The 25949-nt window shown below is 43.5% G+C and overlaps 1 protein-coding gene across 4 annotated transcripts in view; it reads left to right on the forward strand.

The window, feature by feature from the left end:
- Positions 1-5917: 5917 nt before the first annotated feature.
- Positions 5918-25949, forward strand: part of LOC141148224 (uncharacterized) — a 63352-nt gene continuing 43320 nt past the window's right edge. For all 4 annotated transcript variants that reach the window (XR_012245186.1, XM_073635470.1, XM_073635472.1 and 1 more), the window contains exons 1-3: positions 5918-6045; positions 12909-13199; positions 24770-25045. Coding sequence is in view for 3 of the 4 variants with exons in the window: in XM_073635470.1 (XP_073491571.1) it covers positions 12923-13199; positions 24770-25045 (553 nt within the window). In the remaining variant the exon portion in view is untranslated. The remainder of the gene's footprint in view (positions 6046-12908; positions 13200-24769; positions 25046-25949) is intronic.

Raw genomic sequence — 25949 nt, forward strand, 5'->3', positions numbered from 1 at the left:
GGGCTACAGTTACGGGCCAGATGAGAAGGGCGTTCAGTGTTGGGGAAGGAAAGCAAGGGGGTAGAGCAGTGAGGCAGATGTGAAAGGAGGTGTATTGGTAGGGCAGATGAGCATGGGGTTACAGTGGTGGGGCAGATGAGCAGATGGGTTCAGCGTTAGGACAGATGAGAAGGTGAATTAGTAGTGGTACAGAAGAGCATTGGGATACGGCGGTGGAGCAGATGTGCAGGGAGGTACTGTGGTGGGGCAGATGAGAAAAGGGGTACATTGATAGGGCAGATGAGCAGGGGGGTTACAGTGGTGGGACAAAAGAGCAAGGGAGTACAGTGGTGGGGCAGATATGCAGGAAGTACAGTGGTGGGAGGGATGAGAAGGGGGTTCAGCGGTGGGACAAAAAAGCAGGGGGTACAGTGATGGGACAGATGAGCAGAGGGTACAGTGATGGGGCAGATGAGCAGGGGGGGTTCAGTGTTGGGCCAGATGGGAAGGGGGTTACAGTGGTGGGAAATATGATCAGGGGGGGTTCAGTGTTGGGGCAGAGGAGAAAGAAGGTACATTGGTGGGACAGATGAGCAGGGGGTTACAGTGGTGGGGCAGAGGAGCAGGGGGATACAGAGGCGGGGCAGATGTGCAGAGGGGTACAGAGGAGAAAGGAGGTACATCAGTAGAACACATGAGCAGGGGGTTACAGTGGTGGGGCAGAAGAGCAGGGGGAACAGAGGTGGGACAGATGTACAGGGGGTTACAGTGGTGGGGCAGATGAGCAGATAAGTTCAGTGTTAGGACAGATGAGAAGATGGTTCAGTGGTGGAGCAGATGTGCATGGAGGTACAGTGGTGGGGCAGATGAGAAAGGGGGTTACAGTGGTGGGACAGAAGAGCAGGGGGTTACAGTGGTGGGGCAGATGAGCAGGGGTTACAGTTGTGGGGCAGATGTGCAGGGGGTTGCAGTGGTGGGGCAGATGTGCAGGGAGTTACAGTGGTAGGGCAGATGTGCAGGGGGTTCCAGTGGTTGGGCAGATGTGCAGGGGGTTACAGTGGTGGGGCAGATGATCAGGGGGTTACATTGGTGGGGCAGATGAGCAGGGGGTTACAGTGGTGGGGCAGATGAGCAGGGGGTTACATTGGTGGGGCAGATGAGCAGGGGGGTACAGTGGTGGGGCAGATGAGCAGGGGGGTACAGTGGTGGGGCAGATGAGCAAGGGGGTACAGTGGTGGGGCAGATGTGCAGGGGGTTACAGTGGTGGGGCAGATGAGCAGGGGGGTACAGTGGTGAAACAGATTTGCAGGGGGGACAGTGATCTGAGGCGTGAGAGTGCAGGATGTTAATTTCTCACTACTAAAGTGACAAGTGCTACAAATGATGTAAAACAATAGTGCCTATAGAATGTGACTGATTAAAATGTTACTGATTTAATGTGTTTGTGCAATGCAATTGATCATATAAGGTGCTGCGGGGGGTTAGATCCCCTGCTGGTGTGTTTAAATGGTGCTAGTTGGTAAACTAATATAATATCTGTAATACCACACTTAAATATATATAAATTAACATCCACATTAAGCATATAGTCTGCACATAAAACGTATTATAAACTTTTTGCTGTTATAAAATAATAATAAAGTGATAGGTGCTCATTAATAAAGTGTCCAGTGCTGATTTTCCACAAATAAAACTGTTGTATTTTCTCCTCTTAATAAAGTGCTTGCAGTGCAGGTGACTAATCCGTGCTCTTATTCAGAATGCACTCACCAGATACTTCTTACCCCACCTGGGGTGCTATGCAGCCACAGTATTTTCTTCTTTACATACTAAACCTTGGAGGAACACCAATACCACAAAAAAGGACCAATCTCCCAGAGTGCTACACAGTGGCAAATACTGTGGCTGCATAGTACCCCAGGTGGGGTAATGCTGCATACACACGGGCGGACTTTACGATGGACTAGGTCCGGTGGACTTTACGACGGACTTTACGACTAGCTTTCGAATGAACGGACTTGCCTACACACGATCAACCAAAGTCCGATGGATTCGTATGTGATGACGTATGACCGGACTAAAAAAAGGAAGTTGATAGCCGGTAGCCAATAGCTGCCCTAGCGTCGGTTTTTGTCCATCGGACTAGCATACAGACGAGCGGACTTTTCGACCGGACTCGAGTCCGTCGGAAAGATTTGAAACATGTTTCATTTCTAGGTCCGTCAAACTTTTGGGGAAAAAAGTCCACTGGAGCCCACACACGATCAAATTATCCGTCGGAGTCCGGTCCGCCAGACCAAGTCTGCCGTAAAGTCCGCTCGTGTGTACGCGGCATAAGAAGTATCCGGTGAGTGCATTCTCACCGGAGCACCTTATATGATCAATTGCATTGCACAAACACATTAAATCAGTAAAATTTTAACAAGTCACGTTCTATAGGCACGTTAACTATTGTTTTACATCATTTGTAGCACTTGTCACTTTATATTTACATTTCATACCTTCTTATCACAGAGGAACAGCGCCACACCTACACCTTCTTTTTCACTCATTTCTGTACTCCACCTAGGTGGTAGTATATTGTAGGGGCTGCAGTTCCCTCTCCCCACTATCTGCCTTGTACTTTTTCCCTTGCACGGAATCACACCCCAATTTTTTCAGATTATTTTTATTATTATTATTATCCACTTCCCGCCAGGAGGGGGTACATGGACGTCCTCCCATTTAAGAGGTTACACCGGGCTGATGCCTGCACCTACAGGCATCATCCCGGTATTGATATTTTCAGACGGTGATTCCCTGCACCATAAGAACAATCATAGCGGCTGTTCAGTCGCTTGATTGGGAGGGGACGTCCCCCCTCAATGTCCCCCCTCCCGCCGTGCCTCTACCGGCTCACCTGTGCGATATCAACGAGCTGAAGAAGGAATCCACCACTGGTAGAAGTTCACTATAGAGAATACCGGTGACCAGATGGTCCCCGGCAGTCTCTATGACTCTCAGAGGCCCAGGTGTGACTTTATCATGTCGCGTCCGGCCTGGCAGTTGTAAATACTGCTGTGTTTCCAGCTGGAAAGCCAAGATCGTTTTTTTTTTATCTTAGGCTTTCCAGCCTGGAGCAAAGATGTGGGGTCTTACTGACCCCAGATCTCTCCATAAAGAGGACCTGTCATGCCCTATTCCTTTTACAAGGGATGTTTACATTACTTGTAATAGGAATAAAAGTGATAAATATAATTAAAGGGAAAGTGTAAAAATCAAAAAATGAAATTTAAATAAACAATAAAAAAAATTATAATTTTAAAGTGTCCCCGTCCTCGTGTGCTCGCACACAGAAGCGAGCGTATACGTATGTCGTGCCCACAGATGTAAACGGAGTTAAATCCACACATGTGAGGTATCACTGCGAACGCTAGAGTGCAAGCAACAGTTTTATGCCACGTACACACGAGCAGACTTTTAGACCGGACTGGTCCGATAGTCTATCCGATGGATTTTCAGCAGACTTCCGATGGACTTTCCGAACAAACGGACTTGCCTACACACTATTACACCAAAGTCCGACGGATGCATACGTGATGACGTACAACCGGACTAAAATAAGGAAGTTGATAGCCAGTAGCCAATAGCTGCCCTAGCGTGGGTTTTCGTCCGTCGGACTAGCATACAGACGAACGGACTCGAGTCTGTCGGAAAGATTTTCCAAATCTAAAGTCCGTCAGATTTTCAACCGAAAAAGTCAGCTGCAGGACCGATGAAGCCCACACACGGTCAAATTGTCTGCTGGACTCGGTCCGTCGGACCAGTCCAGTCGAAAAGTCTGCTCCTGTGTACGTGGCATAAGACCTTTCTCTGTAACTCTAAACAGGGAGCCTGTAAACATTTTTAAAGCGTTTCCAATGGAGATTTTTAAGTACCAATGTTTGGCACCATTCCATGCAATTTTAAAGCATGTTAGATACAGTATCTATTTACTTAGCATAACATCATCTTCACATTATACAAAAAAATTGGGCTAACTTTAGTTTTTTTTTTTTTTTAATTCATGAAACAAAAAAAATGTGTTTGAAAAACTGCTGCGCAAATACCATGTGACAAAAAAGTTGCAATGACTGCAATTTTATTGCCTAGGGTCTCTGTTAAAAAAAAAACATATATAATGTTTGGGGGTTCTGAGTAACTTTCTAGCAAAAAAAATATGATTTGTAGGATGTAGGAGCGGAGTGACAGAATTGGCTTGGATGGTAAGTGGTTATACAGGATTTACTGTATATAGCACCAACAGTTTTTGCAGCGCTTGTGAGGGGGGACAGTATAATTACAATACAGTTCAATACAGAAGGGACGGGAGAGCCCTGCTCGTGGAGCTTACAATCTAAAGGGTGGGGGAGGTGGTACAAAAGGTAATAGGGGGGACTAGGGAAAACCCCCAAACAGTATATATTTTCTGAAAGCAGACAACTTGGAGCATAAAATAGTGGTTGTTAAAATTTTATACGTCATACAATATTTACACTTTGATTTATCAAGTGCAAATTTTTAGTAAAAATACACTAGTGTATTTTAGGGCACACAAATGCAATATACTGCATTTCATAATAACAAAAATGAACTGCGCTTGTGAAAAAAAACAACAAAAATACAGCTGCACCACCAATATCAGATATTATCATGCTCTGGAAGAAGTCCTTCTTGTGACGAAACCGGTTGGACGGAGGTACAGATCCACGTCATTGCGTTTATCCAAATTAGCAATCGTTATTTGTATATTGGAATTGGTTGAAGCTGATTTTTATCCTGAAAAGTGTAAGTGCATTACTTTTAACACAGCTGAATTGTAAAAGGTTTTACACTATTGGCGCTTATATTTTCATTGGTGTATATCATCGGCTCTGACGAGACAAGAGGGATGTTGGTTCGTTTGTGGGCTCCTTAAAGTGACTTCCATTGCCTTCCCTTTGCCAGACATTAACAGAAGGTAAGCTGTATGAGACACACGAGCCTTTCCTGACCTCCCGTAATAGGAGGTCTACGCTCTCTGGTAAGAGCTTATCAATATGTGGTCACGGTGAATTCAAAAGGTGGTGTGAGGGATTCTTGAATTTAAGATCTATCTCACCAGTTACACTGAATTTGGGACTCTTGCGCTAGTATCAAGAAACTGACTCTTGGACTCACTTAATATTTCATTTTGATTTAGTGCAACACAGTTTATTTTTTGATATACTGTATTTCTCCTTCTTGGTAAAGTATAAAAAAATTAGGTTGTGCTGAGAAAAAAGATACATAACATGCCAAGCTTTAAAATTGCATGCATCTGGAAAATGACGATGGAATGTGGTACCCTAAATTTTCTACTGTCAACAATTTAAAATTCTCTCCAGGTCATCAGTTTAGAGTTAACCATAAATATTGGCCGTAGCATTATTTTTCTCATTCCGCTGTGAGTGGCAAGGGGGCAAATACTTTTTCACAGCACTGTATATACAATATTCCAGTATGACTGTACAGCAAGTCCGACTAGCACAGATCAGACTGGGGTTCTCAGTCACCCTGTGCCCCTAATAGACAAAGGGTGATTTAGACATACGAGGGGCCAGGGGAGCTGAACACAGAGTTTCCAGAGCTCTCCAAGGTAAGCTGGGTTCCACAAGCCCCCAACCCAAAGTGACTCCTGTCACACCACGTCTAATGCCGTGAACACACAATCGGGATTTTGGTCGGAAAAAGATATGATGGCTTTTCCAACAGGATTCCACTCAAGCTTGCCTTGCATACACACGGTCACACAAAAGTTTTTTTGTGTTGTTCTTTGTCTTTATATCACACTACATTGTGTAGCACGGCACTAATAAGGTACAGAAAGTGACTTTAGTTTCTGCAATAAATTCTTTATCACAAAGTATGTAAATGGGTATCATAAAAGTAGATAAGCTTCAGTCTCGCCACACCTCGAAGGGAGGAATAGTTTAGTTTCTCTTCCTGTAATGCCGGGTGTGTAAGAGGAGAGATCAAAGATCACATTTGCTGAATCTCACTGAGACACACACCAGAGAGGAGGACAAGGTAACATTCTATATTGGTGGGATGAAGGGAGAATTTATGGGGGTTACAATAGTCCTGAGACTTTTAATTACTCCTTAATCATGCTGGTTGACAGCCAAAGGATTAAAGTGCGTCATGTAACGCCCTGATTTCTACAAAACAACCATTTCTTTTTCACCAAAATCTTTAGTTTACATTACCTGTCAGTAACATGTTTTTACAGGGAATATGATACAAAATAGTAGAGAAAGGTCAACTCAAAAACAAAGGAGATGTTTTCAATAACCACCCATGGGCTTATCTGGGATATGAGGGGCTGCCTAAATCTGACCTCCAATTTTAAACAGATGTACATCCTTGCAAAGTTGTACCGGCTTCCAGTGGCGACTGGTGCTCCATTTTTTTGGGAGGGGCGGCAAACAAACCACCGACCCCCCCATTTGTTCAGTCGGTCAGTCAAATCCCCTGTCGCTCAGTCGATCGGCTAACAAACCCCCCCCGGTATATGGAATTGTATGATATTTTTTTTTATTTATTTTTTTTATGGTTGAACTAGATGGACTTGTGTCTTTTTTTTTTAACATGACTAACTATGTAACTATGTAGCTCCCCTGTCCGTCTGTCTACCCATCAGCCCTGCACTTACCCCCATCCAGGTTGCGGGCAGCTTCAGTGGTTTCCCCCTGCATCTCCTCCTTGGCACTTCCCCCCACCGCTCAGCTTCTCCTCTTAATCAATCGGGTCTTAAGACCCGCTTCCTGATTGGCTGGGAGAAGAGGCAGGAAGACAATAGCAAATATAAATCCGCTATTGTCACACAACTGGGTGGGTTCAGGGTGCAGTGCTCTGCGTCCCGAGCCCACGCTTGTTTGAAGCCAAGTAGAGCCTCAGGCTCTAATCATGTACTTTAAAAAAAACAAAACATTGAAATTCATGCATCTGGCACCCTGCATGTAGATTAGGGGTCAGGCGCATGGATTAGGAGGGCGGCCGCCACTGCCGGCTTCTCTCATTTACTGAAATTACTCTGATTACTCTGATTTCACGGCCTCTGCTAAATATATATACACAGGTGAATCTCAAAAAATTTGAATATCATCAAAAAGTTAATTTATTTTAGTAATTCAATTCACAAAGTGAAACATATATTTTATATAGAGTGATATATTTCCAGCATTTCTTTCTTTTAATTTTGATTAATATGGCTAACTGCTAGTGACAACGTGAAATTCAGTATCGCATAAAATTTGAATATTACATAAGACCAATAAAAAAAAAAGGATTTTTATTATAGAAATGTTGGAAACTTCACACTGGACCTCATGCAACTTGGATTCTGTGCCTCTCCACTCCTCCTCCAGACCTTGATTTCCAAATGAAATGCACAATTTTCCACAGTCCTTGATGATTTTGGGAGCCATGTCATCTGCTGGTGTTGGTCCACTGTGTTTTATCAAGTCCAAAGTCAGCGCAGCCCTCTACCAGGAAATTCTAGAGCACTTCATGCTTCCCTCTGCTGATCAGCTTTATGGAGATGCTGATTCATTTTCCACCAGAACTTGGCACCTGCCCACACTGCCAAAACTACCAATACCTGGTCACGTGATAATGGTATCATTGTGCTTGATTGGCCAGCAAATTCACCTGACCTAAACTCCATAGAGAATCTGTGGGTTATTGTCAAGAGGAAGATGGGAGACACCAGACCCAACAATGATGAGCTGAAGGCTGCTATCAAACCAACCAGGGCTTCCATAACACCTCAGCAGTGCCACAGGCTGATCGCCTCCATGCCACACCACATTGATGCCGTAATTCATGCAAAAGGAGCCCCAACCAAGTATTGAGTGCATACTATACTGTATATGGACAGACTTTTCAATAAGCAAACATTTCTGTATTACAAATCCTTCTATTTTATTGGTCTTATGTAATATTGTAATTTTCTGAGATACTGCATTTTGGGTTTTCACTCGCTGTAAGCCATAATCATCAAAATTAAAAGAAAGAAATGCTTGAAATATATCACTCTGTGTCACTTGCATCTATATAAAATATATAGTTTCACTTTTTTACTGAAATAAATAAACTTTTTGATGATATTCTAATTTTTTGGGAGGCACCTTTAAATAATGTCTGGGGGTTCTAAGTAATTTTCTAACAAAAAAGTAAATTTTTACATGTATGTGAGAAGTGTCAGAATTGGCCCTGTATCGAAGTGGTTAAAGTAAAGGAAGGATAAAATGTGTCTTCTTTATCTTTATGAATGCTTTGGAGGATTCTTTTTACTTCCTGCATGGCCACTGGGACAAAAGGTGAGAGAAAATCTCCCATTAGAGGTTTCACTTTTGAAATTTCACAAGTTTCCTGATTCAACGGAAGCAGGGTATTTTTTCAGAGGTTTGCCATTTCAGAAAATGTATTATCATCAGGAAAATAAGGTGGTTTTTGGTGGGTTTTAAGGGTGCAATTAGCTTCAAATGGCTGATTAAGGAACCTCCTTTAATTTTCTAGGACCAAAAACAGTCCTTCAACAAATGGAAACATGACATTAGATATTTAAGAACCCTAACTCTAATGCCCCATACACACGGTCGGATTTTCCGACGGAAAACGTTTAATGCAAGCTTGTTGTCAGAAATTCCGACCGTGTGTAGGCTCCATCGGACGTTTTCCATCGGAATTTCCGTCACACAAAATTTGAGATGTGGAACAAAATCTGTTGTCGTAAATTCCGATCATGTGTACACAATTCCGACGCACAACGCTCCACGCATGCTCAGAATCAAGCAGAAGAGCTGCACTGGCTATTGAACTTAATTTTTCTTGGCTCTTCATACATGTTGTACGTCACCGTGTTCTGGTCGTTCGGAATTTCCGACAAGATTTGTGTGACCGTGTGTATGCAAGACCTGCTTGAGCCAACATCCGTCGGAAAAAAAACATGGATTTTGTTGTCGGAATGTCCGACCGTGTGTACGGGGCATAATGGTAACCTTAGTGCTGGCCCTAATGCAGTGATGTAGCGTGAGGTGGGGGTGGGGGGCAACAGGGCCATTTGCCCTGAGCAAAAAAATTCTTAGAGGCGCAAAAATTTAAAAGGAAAAAAAAAGTAGTAATGATATATAAAAATAGTGCGCCCTCCCCTTCACACAGAAAATATTTCAATTTTCAGCCTCTCTACACAGATTTTCCACATGACAAGATGTGATATTATCCTTACCTAACCATTTCCATAGAGTACATTAACCACTGGCCGACCGGCTCACGAACATATACGTTGACAAAGTGGTTCGTTCCCGTGAAACGCCGTACTCGTACATCGGCTCATTTAAGAACCATAGCAGTTGCACCCGCTGCACAGCGGGGGACCCGATTCATGTGGCCTTTGGGCGCGATTGTCCGCTGGCCATGCGCAAACGTGGGCATGAGAGCCAGAACGGGGATGTGTGTGTGTAAACACACACACATCCCCATTCTGTCAGGACAGGAGAGACAGATCGTCTGTTCCTACTAAGCAGGAACAGTGATATGTCTCCTCCTCTAGTAAGTCCCATCCCCCCACAGTTAGGAACACCTAGCAGGGAACACATTTAACCCCTTAATCGCCCCCTAGTGTTAAGCCCTTCCCAGCCAGTGTCATTTACACAGTAATAGGTGCATTTTATTAGCACTGATTGCTGTATAAATGTCAATGGTCCCAAAAATGTGTCTCAAGTGTCCGATCTGTCCGCTGCAATGTCGCAGGCCTGCAAAAAATCGCAGATCACCTCCATTACTAGTAAAAAAAAAATAATAATAAAAATGCCATAAATCTATCCCTTATTTTGTAGACGCTATAACTTTTGCACAAACCAATCAATATACGCTTATTGCGTTTTTTCTTTTTACTAAAAATATGTAGAAGAATACATATCGGCCTAAACAGATAAATAAATTTGTTTATTAAAAACTTTTTTTGGGATATTTATCATAGCAAAAAGTAAAAAAATATTGTTTTTTTTTTTCAAAATTGTCGCACTTTTTTGTTTATAGCGCAAAAAATAATAAATGCAGAGGTGATCAAAAACCACCAAAAGAAAGCTTTATTTGTGGAAAAAAAGGATGTAAATTTTCTGTGGGTACAGCGTCGCATGACCATGCAATTGTCAGTTAAATCAACGCAGTGCTGTATTGCAAAAAAATGGCCTGGTCATTAAGGGGGAAAATCTTCCATGGCTGAAGTGGTTAAAAAAAAATCATAATGGAAAAACGAATGATTTTACAGAATTGCAACGGGCATATAGATAGCTTTGCTCCTCCTTCCCTACCCACCTCATCTCTGTGGGCTGGTGGAAGGGCCTCAGGGAGTCTTTGGGTTAGGGGGTGAAATCCTTGCCTTGCCCCGGGAGATGGCAACTTAAGCTGCACCACTCTCCTACTGCTCACCATAACCTTAAAAGACAAGTAAAGGAAAAAAATAAGTTTTCCTGATTAATACAAACCTAGATGGATGCAGCATCAGTCCAATGCTGCATCTGTCCCCTGGCACCTCTACACTGAGAACCAAGTGATCGGACATCACTCAGTTTTCAGAGCTTTGTGAGCAGAAAGATGCAAACTATCAGTCACAGCTCTCTGCTCTTCTTCCTCCTCGCTCACTGCAGCGCTGAGCTGTGGAGGGGCGGGGAGTGGCCATCTCAGGCTCTCAGCGGCTCGCTAAGAGGCTTATATGGGTGTCAGTCCTGGTGGATCCAGACTTTAATGTCGGGACGACCTGATCACCCCAACCCCTGAATGAGAAGCAAAAAGATATCCAGCAGTCTGATCATCCCCAGATGGAGAGGTGATCAGACTGCTGGATATATTTTTGCTGCTCACATAGGGGTTGGGTGATCTCTTTTTTCACATTGGATCTGACACCCACTTACAGGTTTTTATACTGAGAGTGGAGTCATCTTTCTCCCATCCCCCTAAGTCTCCACAGCTCCCGGTGGGAGAATAGTGGACCTTCTGGCTTCTGCATTACAGCCTCTGTTACCACATATATTTGGAATATATTTGGAAATATTTGACTCTAATCTATTTGTTGGCCAAACCACTATTGAGGTGGAAGCGGGCCACTACTTTTCAACAATTTATACTCTCCTGTGCCTCTCATAAAGAAGCAAGGTTTCTCTTGTGAAAGGTGTTGAGAACGTAAGCACAGAGTTTTCAGGTTGATGGTAGTCATTAATATGGACTGCATAGGTTCCATGCAAAGGTCTCTTTGTTGGTTGATTGATATTAGGTATTATATATGTATTTGTGTTTATCAATTTATGAATTATGTGTTGTTTTTAAATGTATGTCAATACATTTTCTTACTATTTTTATATACATGTTTGAGGTGTGACCCATTAAAAGTCCCGTGGGTCCAATATTGTTATTGTATGCAAGCTTCGGCTATACGTCTTCTTTAATAATGCAAACCATACTCTTTGTTTACAACCAAAGTCATGTGATCACCAGATCAGCACCAACATAGAAACCCCATGGTTTTGTTAGAAGTCAAACAGATTTGACTCAGTTTACAGTGAGGAGAACTTTAAGAAAAATTTCAACAAGGCTAGATTGATCATTTTATAGCAAAATCAAGTCATTTCATTAATCTCATCTCCCTTATCCGATCATTAGTACACAGCTTTTGAGAACCGGTCACAACAATTCATGCAAAATTATTCGGAGGGATGCATGCAAAAATGTTTCTTGTACGATAACAAAATATACGATATTCATTTAATCGATTCAGTATTCATCTGAAATATATCAGAAGACTCAATCCATGCATGCTCACAAAATGATCGAATACATTACAACACAACACATTACATCACTTCCGAAGTTGTATTCTGTCCTAAGAGAATTTTCATAACATAAGTAACCTCTTCATTTTCGATATGAGACTAGCATGCAAAAAACATGGACAATCATTTGTCCGATATTGTCATTGTGTGTACGAGGCGAACACAATCTGTGGCAAGAGTGATGATTTCCTCTTTATTTAACTCAGCTCCATGTCATTGTCTTTCCTAACCAACATTGCACCTGAGATAATGTTTTCCATCACATGATTCCAGACATGCCGGTATGTTAATTGGCTTCTGTCTAAATTTCCTTTTCGATATTTTTATTGAAGTTTTGTAATACAATCATGACAATAACAATCCATAAAATGTAACCCCTTGCCGGCCAACATAGCCAGGCAAGAGTAATGAACTTAAAAAGAAGAGATCTCAAACAGGGAGAATAAATTATTAAGGCTCAGACATGTCTCCAAATGTAATTCAATACTCACAGTGAAATAACTGCCCATTGTGTAACTTAGTAATTATAGTAAGTCAAGGAGGAAATTAAACCAGGGTGATAACGGAAAAAAAAAAAAAACACTTTATCGCAAAACATGGTGGTCCCTAAGAACGGACAACTCTTAGCATGTATGTGTTGTGGAGAGTAAAGTTGGCTCCTCTAGATATATATGATTTCTTCGACCAGGGGTAGAAGAAGAGTTCTAGCCCCTCATGTCCACTGCCTAAGTTGATGTTCTACCCAAGTATTTCACTGTGGATATTGGTCTTAATGAATGAAACTCAGCAAGGATGTCACCATAAGCAGGTCCCCGAGATCATCACTCCTCCCCTATGGGTGCTTACTGTGGAGTGAGAGAGCTCTTGGACCCTGCCCGGTGGGGCATCCCGCCCAGCTCCCCTCTACCCCTCCAGGGAAATGCACAAACCTAAATTCTGTCTAAATTCTCATGTGAGACAGGGACTTTAGATTGTAAGCTCCTTGAGGGGGGATTAATCTGTAATTTGTTGGCACTAAATAAATACCTATACTAAACACTTTTTTGATTTTTTTGCAAGAAACAAGAAAGAAGATGACCGTTCAAAAACTCAAAGTTGGGATCTTCTCAAGGGATGGAAAAGAAAATTACAAATGGTTGCTTAATGTGCTTCAGTTAGCCATGTTTCAAAGCTTTGTGGGAAGTGTTTTAGGCACATACATCACTAATAACTTCCGATCCTTCACTGATGATTTGACTCAGTGCACATTCGCCATCTTGTATCACACCAAGAAGAGAGGCCGCCTGAACATTGCCAACATCACAGATTCTCTCTATGATGAAGAGTTGAGGGACCTGGAAGATCATCTGGGTGAGAGAACATTAATATAACTTCATTTCTCTATTCTGAGTGTAGTAGCGTGGCCTGTGTCAAGGAGGAAATAAGCAGATTAAACCTACAGATTTATTGGCCTTGCTAAATATTATATTATAATATATGATGATGATGACTTTGAGAAATGAGAATGCAAGATGCAAGGTGTCACGTAAATGGTCGGAGGCCGAAATACAGAGAGAGCTCCCCTTGTGCATAAGTGCAGTACACCCCTGAAGATGGTACAGAAGGTGCAGTGCCCAAAGAAGCACAGGTTGCCAGACGGGTTCTGAGGAGTAGGACCGATGGTCACCTGATGTATACTGGATGCAGCAGGATACACAGCTGGGCAGGAGTCTCTTAGAGGACCTCAGTAGTACTTGGCAGTAGTGCAAACAGGAGACGATAGTGAAAAGCAGGCCAGGGGTCAAACACGGTGGATCCGTCAGGAGCAGAGGCAGGTAGCAAAACAGGAACTAGCCGAGGTCATACCTCCCAACTTTTTGAGATGAGAATAAGGGACACCTATTAGCAAAAGGTATGTAGGCATAGGGCACACCCTCTGACACGCCCCCTTAAAGGAGAATTCTACAAAGAATGATTAGGTAAACCCACAAGTGCTTTCTTTTTAACTTTACAATTACTTTATATTGTCTTTTGAAACTTACACATGCAGCAATTTAGAAATCGGATTAGTAGGTTACATAGTTACATAGTAGGTGAGGTTGAAAAAAGACACAAGTCCATCAAGTCCAACCCATGTGTGTGATTATGTGTCAGTATTACATTGTATATCCCTGTATGTTGTGGTCATTCAGGTGCTTATCTAATAGTTTCTTGAAACTATCAATGCCCCTCGCTGAGACCACCGCCTGTGAAAGGGATTCCACATCCTTGCCACTCATACAGTAAATAACCCTCTACGTAGTTTAACCTCCCTGGCGGTATGATTATTTCAGATTTTTGATGCTGAAAGCGGTACAATTCTTTTGCATGTAAATTTGGCGTTTTATATTGTAGGCCTGTAACTCACTTAAATCTGTCAAAACAAGAGTCTAGTAGACGTTCCGGGTATGATCAAGTTTGAAAAACGAAATCATTAATTATAATATAATAAATAACTATAAATAATTATAACAAATAATAATATAAAAATAATAAAAATTATTTAATAATGTAATCAAATCAAAAACACAGAAATGTGCTCAGTTGCAGAATTGTCACTGTCATTACTTTAAATAAAAATTCAGTGTTTGATGACGGATTTCCCCACAAATCACTATCACTCAATTCTGCAAGCGATTCTAATTTATTATCGCTGTTTTCTAGCTGGTCTAATACCACTTTTGATGTAGAGGGACGGTTTTGGTTGCTATGGACAATCTCCAGTTTCCAGGCAGAAAGAACAGTATTTATATTATAAAACTGCATGCAGGGCACTGGAGAAACCACTAGGGACAAAAGGGATGTGAAATAAATTGATACAGTAATGTAATCTTTAAGATTACAGTGCACTGTATATGTATTGTGTGTTCTACTTTTTGAATTTGGCACCGCTCTCCGTTCCCGTGCGTCGCAACGCTCGCAGGGAACGGAGCTCGGCTCTGTTATAGATCGAGCGGAGGACGGCTCGCACACAGAGCGGGGAGGAAATCGCAGGATCCTGGGGACAAGGTAAGTAAGCTGTACTTGGATCCTGTGATGCAATCCCGGGTGTGGCTCGGGGTTACCGCTTTTGGTGCTGAAAATCCATCCCGAGCCACACTCGGGAATACCGTCAGGGAGGTTAAGGTTAAACCTCTTTTCTTCTTATTTTAATGAGTGGCCACGAGTCTTGTTAAACTCCCTTCTGTGAAAAAGTTTTATCCCTATTGTGGGGTCACCAGTACGGTATTTGTATATTGAAATCATATCCCCTCTGGAACGTCTCTTCTCCAGAGAGAATAAGTTCAGAGCTCACAACCTTTCCTCATAACTAAGATCCTCCAGACCCTTTATTAGCTTTGTTGCCCTTCTTTGTACTCGCTCCATTTCCAGTACATCCTTCCTGAGAACTGGTGCCCAGAACTGGACAGTATACTCCAGGTGCGGCCGGACCAGAGTCCTGTAGAGCGGGAGAATTATCATTTTATCTCTGGAGTTGATCCCCCTTTTTAATGCCAATATTCTGTTTGCTTTATTAGCAGCAGCTTGGCATTGCATGCCATTGCTGAGCCTGTCATCTACTAGGACCCCCAGGTCCTTTTCCATCCTAGATTCCCCCAGAGGTTCTCCCCCCAGTGTATAGATTGCATTCATATTTTTGCCACCCAAATGCATTATTTTACATTTTTCCACATTGAACCTCATTTGCCATGTAGTCGCCCACCCCATTAATTTGTTCAGATCTTTTTGCAAGGTTTCCACATCCTGCGGAGAAGTTATTGCCCTGCTTAGCTTAGTATCGTCCGCAAATACAGAGATTGAACTGTTTACCCCATCCTCCGGGGATTAAAAGTTTAGCACTGGGAAACGCTTTTTGAAAGACAAAAAGTGCATTTTATATAACTATATAGATCAGACCAAAATGAGGGACAAATGAGGAGGAATGAGGGACAGAGGGACATTGTTTCAAATCAGGGACAGTCCCTCCAAATCAGGGACAGTTGGGAGCTATGGCCGAGGTCATACACAGGAAGGCAAGTCCGTAATGCAAGTCAGGGTCATATACTGGAGACAGCAGCAGAGTCGGTAGAACAGGCCAGGTGTCAAAGCCAGGAGAGGAGATCAGACAAGTCAGAGGCACAACAGGAAATCCAAGGGTAAATGCACAAGGCTCAGGAACACAGGAAGGCTGACGACAATCCAGCAATTTGTGAGAGGAGCTGCTGTCCTTATATAGGCCAGTGGATACTGGCAATTAGTGTGTGTGGCATACACAGATTCGCCATAGCGCGCTGTTTGCTACCGCTTTGGATGTTGGCATATTTGCCAAATCTTCTCGTAATTCTTCCCTGGCATTGCACTCGGAGCCAGGTGTGTTAGAATAGCAAATGAATATTCGCTATTCTAACACTGAATCGCCTCTCTGCCAATTAGGAAGCGTGGGTGTGAGATGCGTTTCTCGATTAGCCGAAAGGAGAAGCATTCTGATTGGCCGCTGAGGAAGGAGGGAGGAGATGGAAGCCACCGAGCATTAGAAGGAGATGCCCACTTGTGATGCCCGCGGAGGAGAGCCGGAGAAGCCGCCCATGGTTGAGGTAAGTGCACCGACCGACCGGACCCGATCCAGGGGGTGGTGGTTGCACTGTTTGCCGCTCTGGGTCCTTTCACTTTTTTCATAAGAATGGTCCCTGTTTTGAAGTGCGCTGCTTAACAAGAGCCAGCGTACCCGGTGACAATTTCAGTGACCCTTATGCCGCGTACACACGGTCGGACTTTATGACAGACTTTGCCCAGCGAACTTTTCGACAGACTTTACGACGGACTTTCTGAATGAACGGACTTGCCTACACACAATCCAGCAAAGTCCGTCGAATTCATACGTGATGACGTACGACCGGACTAAAACAAGGAAGTTCATAGCCAGTAGCCAATAGCTGCCCTAGCTTGGCTTTCTGTCCGTCGAACTAGCATACAGACAAGCGGACTTTTCGACCGGACTCGAGTTCGACGGATAGATTTAAAACATGTTTCAAATCTAAGTCCGTCCAACTTTTGAGAAAACAAAGTCCGCTGGAGCCCACACACGATCGAATTGTCCGGCGAAATCCCGTCCGCCGGGCAAAGTCTGCCGTAAAGTCCGCTCGTGTGTACACGGCATTAGAAAATCCAAATCCTGTTTGTTCATTGCTTTAGGTTTTTATTGCTGTCTGTGTCCCTATTAGAGGGATTCATCCTCCCTATTTGTCCTGGTGACCGTTATCATTTGAGAGTAAAAGAAAATCCAAAATGTTGGATGGTTGCCAAAATGGGAATAGAGGATTCCAATGAGGACACTAGTTCTGGTTACAACCAGGGATTACCTTGCTTTGGAGAGATTTTCTCTCACTTCCCGTGTTGGCTATGGGGCAGGAGGTGAAGGGAAATCTCCCCAATGGAACAAAGATGGCAAACAAAAAAAAAAAAACTGACCGGGGATTTAACCCTCCCTTACTCTACCCCAAAAAAACTTTTTTACCTTTGGTTTTACTTCAACCACTTTGGGACTGCCCCACGTACATTTACTGCAGCAGGGCGGCTCTTCAGCGCTAAATCATATACTGTACCAGGAGCCGATTGTTCCTGAGGCAGACAGAACGGCGGTAAACAAGGCAGATTGCTGTTCTGTCAGAGGGGAAGATGGAGGTCTCGTGTTTCTGCTAAGCAATAACACGGATCTCTGTCTTCCCACAGTCAAAGCACCCCCACAGTTAGCAAGCACTCCCAGGGAATACATACATTTAACCCTTTGATCGCCCCTGATGTTAACCCCTTCTCTGCCAGTGTCATTAGTACAGTGACAGTGCATTTTTTTAATCACTAAACACTGCATTGGTGTCACTGGTCCCCAAAAAAGTGTCACTTAGTAACTGATTTGTCTGCCGCAATGTCGCAGTCCTGCTAAAAGTCGCTGATCGCCGCCATTACTAGTAAAATAATAATTACCAATAAATTTCCCTTAACCACTTCACTACCCGCGTATTGTCAAGTGACGTCCACAGATGGGATCTCCCATCCTGGGTGGACGTCATATGACGGCCTGGGCTTCCCGGCCGTCTAGGGGGCGCGCGCGTGCCGCTTATTGCAATTTTTTTACCAAAAATATGTAGAATACGTATCGGCTGAAACTGAGGAATTTTTTTTTTTTTTTTAATTGGGATATTTATTATAGCAAAAAGTAAAAAAATATTGTGTTTTTTTCAAAATTGTCACTCTTCTTTTGTTTATAGCACAAAAAAAAAAAAACGCAGAGATGATCAAATACCACCAAAAGAAAGCTCTATTTGTGGGGAAAAAAGGACATCAATTTTGTTTGGGTACAACGTCGCGCGACCGCGCAATTGTTGTTTAAAGTGGGACAGCGCTGAAAACTAAAAATTGGTCTGGGAAGGAAGGGGGTGAAAATGCCCGGTATTGAACCGGTTAATATATCCGATAATTTGTAGACGCTATAACTTTTGCGCAAACCAATCAATATATGCTTATTGGGATTTTTTTTTACCAAAAATATGTAGCAGAATACGTGTAATATATAATATATATATATATATATATATATATATATATATATATATATATATATATATATCATACATTTTTCTTATTGGATGTGTTTTATAGCAGAAAGTAAAAAATATTGTTATTTTTCAAAATTATCGCTTTTTTTTTGTTTATAGCGCAAAAAATAAAAACCGCAGAGGTGATCAAATATGACCAAAAGAAAGCTCTATTTGTGGGAAAAAAGGACGTCAGTTTTATTTGGGTACAACATCGCACGACCGCGCAATCATTAGTTAAAGTAATGCAGTGCCTTATCGCAAAAAATGGCCTTGTCATGAAGGGGAGTAAACCTTCCGGAGCTGAAGAGGTTAAGCTTTATGGAGAAAGAAATATTGAATCTTCTCAAGCTTTCTGTACTGTACATCCTTTGTTTTGTACAATCATTGGTCTCCTCCCCTTCCCCAGCCTGTGATTGAACAGTGAATGGAGACGCAGCTCACTGGTGAGACCATCTCTCTGTCATTCTGCTCTCTCCTCCTATCCTTGCATTGCATAGCGTATATGTTACTTTTAACCACTTAAAAAGATTTACCCCCCTTCATGAACAGGCCATTTTTTTGCGATACGGCACTGCGTTATTTTAACTGAAAATTGCACAGTCGTGCGACGTCGTACCCAAATAAAATGTATGTCCTTTTTTTCCCACAAATAGAGAGTTTTTTTGGCGGTACTGTATTTGATCACCTCTGCGGTTTTTATTTTTTGCTCTATAAACAAAAAAAACCCAACAATGAAAAAAAATGTTTTTTTACATTCTGCTATAAAACATATCCAATAAAAAAAAAATAAAAAAATCAATTTCTTCATCAATTTAAGCCAATGTGTATTTCTGCTATATATTTTTGGTAAACAAAATCCCAATAAGCGTATATTGATTGGTTTACACAAACGCTATAGCATCTACAAACTATGGGATATATTTATGAAATTTTTTATATTTTTACAATGCTAGCAATGGTAGCAATCAGTGACTTATAGCGGGACTGCGACTGCAGGCATTCTGACACTAACTTACACTTTTGACACTTTGCGGGAACCAGTGACACTAATACAGTGATCAGCGCTAAAAATATGCACTGTCACTGTACTAATGACCCTGGCTGGGAAGGGGTGAAACATCCGATGATGTTAACTGTGTGCTTAGCCAGTGTTTTTGTGTACACAGTGTGCTGCTTTCACTAGGGGAAGAGATCATTTCTAGTCCCTAGACACAGGATCGTCCCTTTCCCCCTGTCAGAACTGAGATAGGCCTTGTTTACATAGGCAGATCTTAGTCCTCTGTGCTTTACTGATGATCAGCGGGTGCAAGAGGACATCAAGTGCCCGACACCCGCAGATCAGCTTCTGCTGTGAACTATCACAGCAGAAGTGGCCCACTGGCGGCGCGCGCCCCCTGCAGGCGGAAGTGCAAGATCACATATACAGTGGGGATAGAAAGTATTCAGACCCCCTTAAATTTTTCACTCTTTGTTATATTGCAGCCATTTGCTAAAATCATTTAAGTTCATTTTTTTCCTCATGAATGTACACACAGCACCCCATATTGACAGAAAAACACAGAATTGTTGACATTTTTGCAGATTTATTAAAAAAGGAAAACTGAAATATCACATGGTCCTAAGTATTCAGACCCTTTGCTGTGACACTCATATATTTAACTCAGGTGCTGTCCATTTCTTCTGATCATCCTTGAGATGGTTCTACACCTTCATTTGAGTCCATCTGTGTTTGATTATACTGATTGGACTTGATTAGGAAAGCCACACACCTGTCTATCTAAGACCTTACAGCTCACAGTGCATGTCAGAGCAAATGAGAATCATGAGGTCAAAGGAACTGCCTGAAGAGCTCAGAGACAGAATTTTGGCAAGGCACAGATCTGGCCAAGGTTACAAAAAATTTCTGCTGCACTTAAGGTTCCTAAGAGCACAGTGGCCTCCATAATCCTTAAATGGAAGACGTTTGGGACGACCAGAACCCTTCCTAGAGCTGGCCGTCCGGCCAAACTGAGCTATCGGGGGGAGAAGAGCCTTGGTGAGAGAGGTAAAGAAGAACCCGAAGATCACTGTGGCTGAGCTCCAGAGAGGCAGTCGGGAGATGGGAGAAAGTTGTAGAAAGTCAACCATCACTGCAGCCCTCCACCAGTCGGGGCTTTATGGCAGAGTGGCCCGACGGAAGCCTCTCCTCAGTGCAAGACACATGAAAGCCCGCATGGAGTTTGCTAAAAAACACCTGAAGGACTCCAAGATGGTGAGAAATAAGATTCTCTGGTCTGATGAGACCAAGATAGAACTTTTTGGCCTTAATTCTAAGCGGTATGTGTGGAGAAAACCAGGCACTGCTCATCACCTGTCCAATACAGTCCCAACAGTGAAGCATGGTGGTGGCAGCATCATGCTGTGGGGGTGTTTTTCAGCTGCAGGGACAGGACGACTGGTTGTAATCGAGGGAAAGATGAATGCGGCCAAGTACAGGGATATCCTGGACGAAAACCTTCTCCAGAGTGCTCAGGACCTCAGACTAGGCCGAAGGTTTACCTTCCAAGAAGACAATGACCCTAAGCACACAGCTAAAATAACAAAGGAGTGGCTTCACAACAACTCTGTGACTGTTCTTGAATGGCCCAGCCAGAGCCCTGACTTAAACCCAATTGAGCATCTCTGGAGAGACCTAAAAATGGCCGTCCACCAACGTTTACCATCCAACCTGACAGAACTGGAGAGGATCTGCAAGGAGGAATGGCAGAGGATCCCCAAATCCAGGTGTGAAAAACTTGTTGCATCTTTCCCAAAAAGACTCATGGCTGTATTAGATCAAAAGGAGCTTCTACTAAATACTGAGCAAAGGGTCTGAATACTTAGGACCATGTGATATTTCAGTTTTTCTTTTTTTAATAAATCTGCAAAAATGTCAACAATTCTGTGTTTTTCTGTCAATATGGGGGGCTGTGTGTACAATACGGGGTGCTGTGTGTACATTAATGAGGAAAAAAATAAACTTAAATGATTTTAGCAAATGGCTGGAATATAACAAAGAGTGAAAAATGTAAGGGGGTCTGAATACTCTCCGTCCCCACGGTATATATACATCAGTGGCGGCTGGTGGTATTTTTTTGGGGGGGGGGCGGCAATCTGGCACTTATCCCTTATATGTCGTGGGCTTCCTCTGGGCGGTGGGCAGCATCTCCTCCTTCCTCAGCTTCACGGCGGCGTGGCTTCCCCTGCGTCTCCTCCATACTCCTCCTTGGTGGCCAATAGGATCGCCTCTCCTTTCGGGCCAATCGGGTGACTGGTCTCAGGACCCTCTTCCTTATTGGCCGGGAGGAGAATCAGAAAAACAATACCGAATATTAATTTGCTACTGTCACACAAGTGGGTGTGCCCACCCTTTTTTGAAGCCTATTAGAACCCCTGGCTCCAATCACACGGTTTAAAAAGAAAAAAAAACATTGGAATCCATGCGTCCGGCGCCCCACATGTACATTAGGGGTCAGACGCATGGATGAGGGAAGGGGGCACCCCTGCACCCTGCATTATGGGCTGCCACTGATATACGTGATCCTATGCACAGCTGCCGCCCTGTAGCAGTAAAAGTGCTATAGGGTGGCCAACAAGTGGGTCATTTTTTTTTGTTTGTTTAATTCTTTATTTATATTCACACAAGAGCATGTACATACAAATAGAGAAGATCACATCTTCAAAAATAAGGCACGGTATGTGATTTGAACAGTAAAAAATCTTTACAGGAGATGTAAGGGTTACAGCGCTCTGTAGGTGGGAGGAAAAACCTCCATATTCTTTGGTGAAATAAGCAAGATCCATAATATATCAAGCCCTAAGTGTTTGTTTTTTATTGTTATGCAGAACAAGGTACAAAAGTAGTAGGGAATAAGGTAGAAAAAGAAAAAAAAAAGGGGTGGCTTGGAGGGGGGGGTATAGGGGAAAAGGGAGGGCAGGAGCGGGATAGGGTCAGTAAAGCAACCTCATCCATGGGGGGCATCAGACTGGTTTTGTATTGGGTTACTGGCTGGAGTAATGAGATCCCAACTATACAGGCCTTCCCTTTGCCAGAGAAAATGTAGTAATTCCAATGGAGCCAGGTAATTTTATAGGTGCCATGTTTATTTTGGACTGAGAGGCCTCCATGTGGTTTATATGGTTATTCTTGTAATGTATTGTATTCTTATAATAATTATCAGGGCTTTTTTTCTCAGAGAATAGGTGCAGGAACTCCCCTCTTCTGAGTCACCCTTCCTCTCTGCCCCCCTACCCACCTCTGAGCACTGTCTCCTGGCTCCTACCCACTTCCCCCTATTACCCCTTTTAGAGAATACAGAACCAAGTATCATTTTGTGCTACAAAGTAATTAGTATGGAATTTGATAGACCCCACCCCAGCAACAGTAGACCCCCCACCAAAATTAAACCCCACCCCAACAACAATAGATCCCCCACACAACAACAGACCTGCCTACCCCCCCCCCAGAAACAATGGACCTGTCATGTACCTAGTAGGTGAGCCTGACGTGTAGAGGAAGGTCTCTTGTACAGCTTCAGCTCGGGGACCACTGATAGTGAGACAGCAGTCACAGGATCATGGTGACGTATGAGAGCCTGTAGTCAGTCCAGTAGTCTGCAAGGCAGCAGTGAGCAGATGGATGAGTCAGCAAGCAGGCTGGTAGTAGAAGAGCTGGCACAGAGCTTGGCAGGCTGAAGTAGACAGCGTTGAAAGCAGGAACCAGATGAGGACTTGCTGGACTGAGAGTTGGTAGCAGGCTGGATGAGCAAGATGCAGGGTCAGACAAGCCGGGTTGGTAACAATTGGGCAGATCAGGCATACACAATAAACAGCAGGACAGTGGGGTCAGAAGCCAAGGCGGCACCAGGGGATCAATCAGGCAGATTCAGGAGGCAGAAGCAGAATACAAAGACAAGCCAGGTCAGGGTAAGTAGCAGACAAGCACAGGTTAGAGGTAAGCCAGATCAAGATCAGAGGTCACACGGAATCAAAAAGTCACACAGAAGCTGCAGACCAAACAACAATGAGTCCATGCAGAAGCCCTGTTTAAATAACCCACAAGGCGCCAGCATTCGTGGCAAGCGCGTGGATCGATGCGCGAGTGCGCATGCGCCAATTCGCGCATGAGCCTCCAACTGCACTATGGATCTGCCTTCCCTGACAGGACCCCCCCCCCCGCAATAAATTACCACTCCAGCAACAATAGACTCCCACCAGCAACAACAAATCTCCTAGCAGCCAGCATCAATAGATCCTCCAGCAGCCAGTAGCAATAGACCTCTCCCTCAACAGTAGATCCTTCCCAACAACATAAGACCCCCCCAGTAACAATAGACCTACCCAGCAACAATAGACCCCCCTCAAAAATAGATCCACACCAGTGTCAGGGAAATGGCCAAAGAACTGGCAAGATTGGATCTTACCAACACCCATCATGGCTGCATCAGGCCCAAACGGGCATATGCAGATGAGCGACGATGCTAAACGGGCGTACACAGATACGCAATGGCGCCTCCTGACCTATATAAACCTGCTGCTAAGATCCCTGAGTTGCTGGATTCTGATCCTGGACTTCCTGTTACCAACCCAGCTTCCACTATTCGCTGATCCTGTCTTCCCTGGTTTGACACCTGGCTTGTATCCTGACCTGCTTCTGCCTGCTCCACTACTTGATCCCTGCTTGGCTCACCAACTCTGCTTCTGCCTGTCTTACCAATTACTGACCCTGGCTTGTTCCAGTATTACTGCCTGAATCCTGAACCTGCTATTGACTGATCTTGCTGTGTATGACCCCCGGCCTGGCTTGTGATACTCCTTCTGGATCACCCAACTGGCCTGCCGCTACTGGCTCTCCACGAACACACCTGCCACACAGAGCATCTCCCTTGTTCCAGTCATCCCACAGCGATCAAGCCTTCAACCACGGCCACTGGCAAACCGTGCTTCTCTGGGCACTGCATTCCTTGTTTCACCTTCAGGGTTGCACTGCACTCAGCCGCAAGGGGAGCCCTCTCAGCACCTTGGCCACCAACCGGACTCCTGACAACCAGCGACAATAGATCCCCCAGCAGCCAGCATCAATAGACCCTCCAGTGCACTCCTTGCTATATAATACATTCAGTCCTGAAGGTGCCGAAACTGCATTCCTCCACGTTCCTGCTGAAACAAAGCCCAGATGATAATTATTATTATTATTATCATTATTATTATTATTATTAATATTAATATTATTATTATTAATAACAGTGTTGCTTTCAGTATCTACACACATTTATTTGTGTTAACTTGTGATGTTGTCACCCTATTAAGGAAAACAAAATGTGATTGTGTTGTTGGATGATCTGGAGGACAGCAGTGATGGTAACATGAAGAGAATATTGCAAGAACAGCCACTCATTGATGAATGTGCAGACAAGCTGATCCTCATCAGCGAGTTAGAGAAGCAAGCAGCAAATCTGACCGGTTCAGATCCGAGAATGAGTTCAACTCCCATTTCACAGACAATGCAGGATGCTTACAACTCCATACAGACCAAAATCAAAAGGATATGGAGCGTCATGGAGGAAGCTGTGGGTGTCAGTCGAGGTAAGCCTAAGGAGGTATACGTTTTATATTAAGGAGGAACTCCACTTTTGTGTAAAAAAAAAGACTATACAATTGTGTCTCAAGCCATTTTGTAATTGAATGTTATTAAAATATACCTTCCTTTTCAATCTGCAGCTCTGTACTTTTCTGTAAAATGCAATATGGCCGCCTGGAGGTGTTCTGTACACAGATAGTATACAGAACGACCCCCAGAAACACCATTTCCTGCTTGTGTGATTGGCTCACAGATTTTCCCAGAAGTCTGCACTAAGATACAAGTCAGAAATCAGGCATCCCCTGCAAAAAAATTGCATTTTTGGTGAGATACTCCCAATAGAAAATCACGTCTAAAGGGATGCAGACCCTGCCATTTTCCCTTATTGGAGCCCTTCAGGTGCAGCAGCTGATAGTTATGAAACCACTCCCATTAGATTCACTTATCACATGGACACAAACACACACACACATGGATATCTCCAGAATAACAAAAGGTTGGAATCTGCAACAAAGTTTGTTAAAATCAGTTCAATGTACATTGATCACCCAGAGGGGAATGATTTTTTTGTTAAAGTTACACTTTAAACATTCACCAACAGTCATTATGAAACTTAGAATTAGGAACATATAACCTCACAAACTTCTTAGGGGGACACATTTTAGCATAAAGGAAAGGCTAAGCCCATGACATTATATCAGACCAAAAACAGGGGTAACTGAGTAGGAACAAGATACATTAGGGCAGTGGCGGCTGGTGGGTTTTTTTTTGGGGGGGTGGCACTACGTCCCCTGGCGGCACTAACACACTCCCCCACCACCACCCACTGTGTCTTCTCTCTCCTCCTCGCGGCGCTAGGCGTACAATAGGATCGCCAGACATTTTGGCAAATCGGGTAGCAGGTTTTAT

This window comes from Aquarana catesbeiana, linkage group LG06, assembly GCF_042186555.1.
Source record: "Aquarana catesbeiana isolate 2022-GZ linkage group LG06, ASM4218655v1, whole genome shotgun sequence".
Taxonomy (NCBI): domain Eukaryota; kingdom Metazoa; phylum Chordata; class Amphibia; order Anura; family Ranidae; genus Aquarana; species Aquarana catesbeiana.